Source organism: Pseudophryne corroboree, chromosome 7 (genome assembly GCF_028390025.1).
Source record: "Pseudophryne corroboree isolate aPseCor3 chromosome 7, aPseCor3.hap2, whole genome shotgun sequence".
Classification (NCBI taxonomy): domain Eukaryota; kingdom Metazoa; phylum Chordata; class Amphibia; order Anura; family Myobatrachidae; genus Pseudophryne; species Pseudophryne corroboree.
In genome coordinates this window covers 469,523,988-469,529,264 of record NC_086450.1, presented here as the reverse complement: position 1 = coordinate 469,529,264, position 5,277 = coordinate 469,523,988, and the positions used below count along the sequence as shown (strand labels likewise).

At 42.2% G+C, this 5,277-nt stretch overlaps 1 protein-coding gene across 1 annotated transcript; it reads left to right on the top strand.

Annotated features, from left to right (window-relative positions):
• Nucleotides 1-364: 364 nt before the first annotated feature.
• Nucleotides 365-1,786, top strand: LOC134944322 (paraneoplastic antigen Ma1 homolog). The gene has a single exon (XM_063932903.1). It carries the CDS (start codon nt 365-367, stop codon nt 1,784-1,786), a length of 1,422 nt encoding a protein of 473 aa, XP_063788973.1.
• The last annotated feature ends 3,491 nt before the right edge of the window (nt 1,787-5,277 follow it).

Genomic DNA, 5,277 nt, shown 5'->3' with positions numbered 1-5,277 from the left:
ATATAATATATATTAATGTTTTGTGCTATATTGTATACAACCATTCACTATTTCATAAGTTGTGTAGTGGAATACTGTGATTAAATTATAATACTTACCGATAATTTGTGGATTAACATTGATCTGGAAAACCTGAAAGAGAAGAAAAGAACAAAATAAGAGGTAATGAGTATCAGTTGTTAGTACACACACACATTTAATACGGGAGGAAGGCTTACCCATGCGAGCCTTATAATAATTAGCTTGGGTGGAGGCACATATATAATAAATACCCCGGGGTGGTGAGTGAGGGGGTTACATTTGGAAGCACCGCGTGAGATCATTTTATAATATACTCAGGAGTAAGTGAAGCACAGTAACCAAAATGAATCAATATACAAGTAATGAGGCATTTGAATGGTGTATAAGAAAGGGAGTAAATCCAGAAAGGAGTTTTGTATTAAGGGGGGATCTCACAGACACCACTGACGGTACAATTATGACAGAGATGTTGTTTCTGTTTGGGGTGAAACAACCCAGGATAGTTGATAAACAATTTAAGGAAAATGGAGAGATGTGTGCTGTACTAATAACTACCAGTCATGATTTAGAGTCTGAATTGCTTCCTAAAGTGGTGGCTGTGAGATCTAACCCAGAACGTCGGTGGATAATTATATGGCCTGAAAAGGATGGAAGTGAAAGGGCGGCTGAACCCTTAATTGTGGGTGACATGTCTACTCCAGCCAGTGGAGATCCCTCCGCGACTGAGAGAGAAGGTAGTCAAACACAGGGTATTGAAGAAAAATTAGGTAATCAGTTAGAGGTGATAGCTGATAAAGTAGTACATCAATTGGAAAGGTGGCACTATGAGGGTAGTTACAGGCGATTGAGACTTTTTTCAGGAATAATTCCTGTGCCTACCGGCGAGGAACCTTATGAGGCCTGGAGGGAGGCAGCTATACAGCAGTCTGAGGAGTGGCATTGCCTGGATCATATAAAAAAACAAAGGATAGTAGAGAGCTTACGGGGACCCGCTATGGGAATTATTCAAGCCACTAGAAAAAGTAATCCTGGGGCTGCTGTGGCTGACTACTTTCAGGCTTTAGATTACACATATGGGACATTAGAGGATGTAGGTGATTTGGTTGCAAGATTCCATCATACATATCAGGAGACAGGGGAGAAGCTGTCACAGTATGTATATAGACTGGATAAATTAATCCATAAAATCGTGGATAAAGGAGGGTTAGCTCCCGCTGAAGTGGATAGTGGCCGTTTGAAACAATTAATTAGGGGAGCACTAACAACTGACCCTGTAGCACAGCGGTTGCGTTGTACAACTTTATTATTAGGAAGTCCCACCCTTAATGATCTAATTAAGGAAATTACACAGGAAGAAGCCTTAATAGCTAATAGGGAAAAGACTCATACCAAATCTGTCAAAATGGTGGTACCCTCCCCTGAGGCCCAAGGATCAAAAGAAGATAAGTTAGTTACCTTGGTAGTGGAACAAAATAAGAAGATAGACCAGCTTATTCTGGCAATAAATAAAATGGTGGAACCCTCTAGCATTACTTCCAGTAATTCCAATAGGGGGTTTAACAGTGGTAGGGGAAATTTTAGGAGAGGTGGAAATTTTATAAACAGAGGGTGTTTCCGATGTGGACAATTAGGACATAGGGCAATGGAATGTTCTATAGAATGGGGAATGAATGAAGTGGGAACTAATGTTCAGTCACCCCCTTCTCCTCATCAGGGAAACGATGGAGGGAGATTAGCGGGCCCCTCGCCATCTCCCAGAAATTAGATATAGATTCAATGGGGAGTGCCCAGTGGAGTAGTTCTATTCCAGATGGTATGGTAGGACCTGCTCCACGTGTGGTTGTTAAATTAAATGGACATCCATGCCCTGTTTTGCTAGACAGTGGGTCCCAGGTGTCCATCATATTTGAGCATTGGTATAGACATTATTTATCTGATGTCCCTATCCGGCCCCTAGAAGGACTGGTAATTTGGGGATTGAGTGAACAGAAATACCCATATTTAGGTTATGTGGTAATTAACATTGAGTTTCCGGAAGGGTTTATGGGTGTGTCAGAGTCATTACCTTTAATTGCTCTGGTATGCCCCGAATCACCTGGTGATAAAACTACAATGCCAGTGATCATTGGGACTAATGCTCATTTATTTAGGGTCCTTAGTGAATGGTGTTTAAAAATGTGTCGGGAAGCAACAGCGTTTACAATGGCGAATTGCTATAAGGAATACAGGAGTGGGGAGTTTGAACACAGAGATTCCTCTCTTGCTCGGGGCCTGTCAATAGAAGACTTACATCCATGCTTCCAGGGGAGTGACATTGGGTTGGCAGAACAAAATATTTTATGTGAGGAATTGCTGAAACGAAAGCATGTCTTCTCTTTTGGGGAATGGGATTTGGGAAAAGCAAGAGGCGTTGAGCACTGTATAAAGCTGACTGATGAGACTCCTTTTAGGAAAAGAGCACGCAGACTTGCGCCAGCCGATTTCGATGATGTCAGACGGCATCTTCAGACTCTCTTGGAAACCGAGGTTATTCAACACTCCGAAAGTCCATATGCCTCTCCTATTGTAGTGGCTCGTAAAAAAAATGGACAAATTAGAATGTGTATTGATTATCGCACACTTAACCAACGCACTGTGCCAGATCAATACACTGTTCCTAGGATAGAGGAGGCATTGGACTGTTTGCAAGGGAGTCAGTGGTTCACAGTGTTGGATCTACGGAGTGGGTATTACCAAATACCCATGAATCATCAGGATAGAGAGAAGACTGCTTTTATTTGCCCTTTGGGTTTCTTTGAGTTTTTGAAGATGCCCCAGGGAATCAAGGGTGCCCCAGCCACCTTCCAGAGGACCATGGAGCAGACGGTGGGTGATATGAATTATCGTGAGGTATTAGTTTATCTCGATGATATTATTGTTTTTGGGTCATCTTTACAGGAACATAACCACCGTCTGCTCCGGGTACTTGATAGATTATTGAAGAAAGGTTTTAAACTTTCTTTGGACAAATGCAAGTTCTGCCTGCCCTCTGTTACCTATTTGGGACATGTAGTAAGTCGACAGGGTATTTCTACTGATCCAACTAAAGTTGAAGCAGTTAACGGGTGGCCTAGACCCACGAAATTAAAGGAGCTAAGATCATTCCTCGGGTTTTGTGGGTACTATCGCCGCTTTGTTCCATATTATTCTGTAATATGTCGCCCTCTCACTGATTTGACAAAGGGGTATCCGCCAGTTGGTAAAACCTCAACGACCAAATCAATTAAAAAGGAGGGATATTTTAAACCATCTGAAGAATTTGGGGATAGATGGACACCTGAGTGTGAAGAGGCTTTCCTCAAGTTAAAATGGAGTCTTACCAATGCCCCTGTATTGGCCTATGTGGACCCCACTCTGCCTTATACATTACATGTGGATGCGTCCTTTGATGGTCTAGGGGCCGTGTTGTACCAAACTCATGAAGGAAAGTTACAACCTATATCTTATATCAGCCGGGGATTGTCCAATAGTGAGAGAAGATATCCTGTACATAAACTGGAGTTCCTTGCTCTTAAATGGGCTGTGGCTGATAGATTTCATGAGTACCTGTATGGGGCAAGTTTTGAGGTGTTCACTGACAATAACCCCCTGACCTATGTGCTTACCACTGCTAAACTAGATGCCACAGGGCACAGGTGGTTAGCTGCTTTGTCCATTTATGATTTTAAAATTAAATATCGCCCAGGCATCAATAACATAGATGCCGATTCTTTGTCTAGACTATCGAGAATCGAGAGTGAAATAGATAGATCTGAGTGGATTGAAGTTCCTGCAACCACCATCAAAGGATTGTGCTTTAACATCCCATGTGTAATGGCAGAAAGTGGGGAATGTATTAGTGCCCTTGGAGCCTCTGACAAGGCTTTACCTCTGGCCTATTGTTGGTTAAGCCAAATTGAATTAGGGGGATTGCCACACATAGGTCAAGGAAAGATCCGCATGGATCAACGTAATGATCCTGATATCTCCATTGTCATACTCTGTCTTGAGTCTGGTTGTGCTGAAAGTGATGTAAGTTCTCTAACACATGCATCCAAGTTATTGATGCGGCAACTAAAGCAATTGACTCTAAGGAATGGAATACTGTACCGTGAGTCAGTTAAGTAAATTGGGAAGTTCAAATTACAATTAGTTACTCCACAGTGTTATAGAGAAACTATTTTGAAAGCATTACATGATCAGCATGGCCATCTTGGGATAGAAAAGACAAAGGGACTGATAATTGACCGGTTTTACTGGCCCTTGATGGAACAGGATATTGAAAACTACTGTAAGACATGTGGTAGCTGTATTTTGAGGAAGACTCTTCCCACTAAGTCCGCTTCCCTTGTTAATCTTCAGAGCCATGGTCCCATGGATCTAGTGTGCATTGATTATTTATCATTGGAAACATCACCTGGGAAGGAATGTAACATACTTGTAGTAACGGATCACTTCACCCGTTATGCCCAGGCTTATGTTACTTCTGATCAAAGAGCTGTTACAGTAGCCAAAACTTTATGGGAACGGTTCTTTGTTCACTATGGGTTACCTGCCCGATTGCACTCTGACCAGGGGAGAGATTTTGAAGGAAGAATTATTAAGGAGCTATGTTTATGCTGTGGGATTAAGAAATCCCGAACTACTCCTTACCACCCACAGGGTAATCCTCAGCCGGAGCGTTTTAACCGCACCCTGCTTGATATGATGGGCACCTTGGACCCCATGTGCAAGACACAGTGGAGTCGAAGGATATGTCACCTAGTGCATGCATATAATTGCACTAAGAATGAATCTACTGGGTACTCCCCATATGAATTGATGTTTGGGCGGGAAGCTCGATTGCCCATAGATGTTTCATTAGGACTTCCCTCCCGGGATGCTAATGGACAAACACATTCCCAGTATATAATTAAATTACGGAAAGATCTTAGACATGCACATAAGTTAGCTCAGGAAGCTTCTAAAAAAGCAGGGGTCAAGAATAAAATCAGATATGACCTGCGAGTAAAAGAAAATGTATTAGGAATAGGGGATAGAGTACTAGTATAGCAACTAGGACTTCCCAGACGGCAAAAACTCGCTTATCGATGGAGACCTGATCCATATGTGGTAATTGAAAAATTACCTAACATACCAGTTTATAAACTAAGGTTAGAGTCGGGGGAGGGAACAGTTCTTACATACCACCGATAGCATCTTTTGCCCATCTCACAAAATCTTCGTCTCCCTGACTAT

Bases quoted from the DNA above. Each gene is read 5' to 3' on its own strand.
- LOC134944322 (XM_063932903.1), top strand. From the start codon at position 365: ATGAATCAATATACAAGTAATGAGGCATTTGAATGGTGTATAAGAAAG.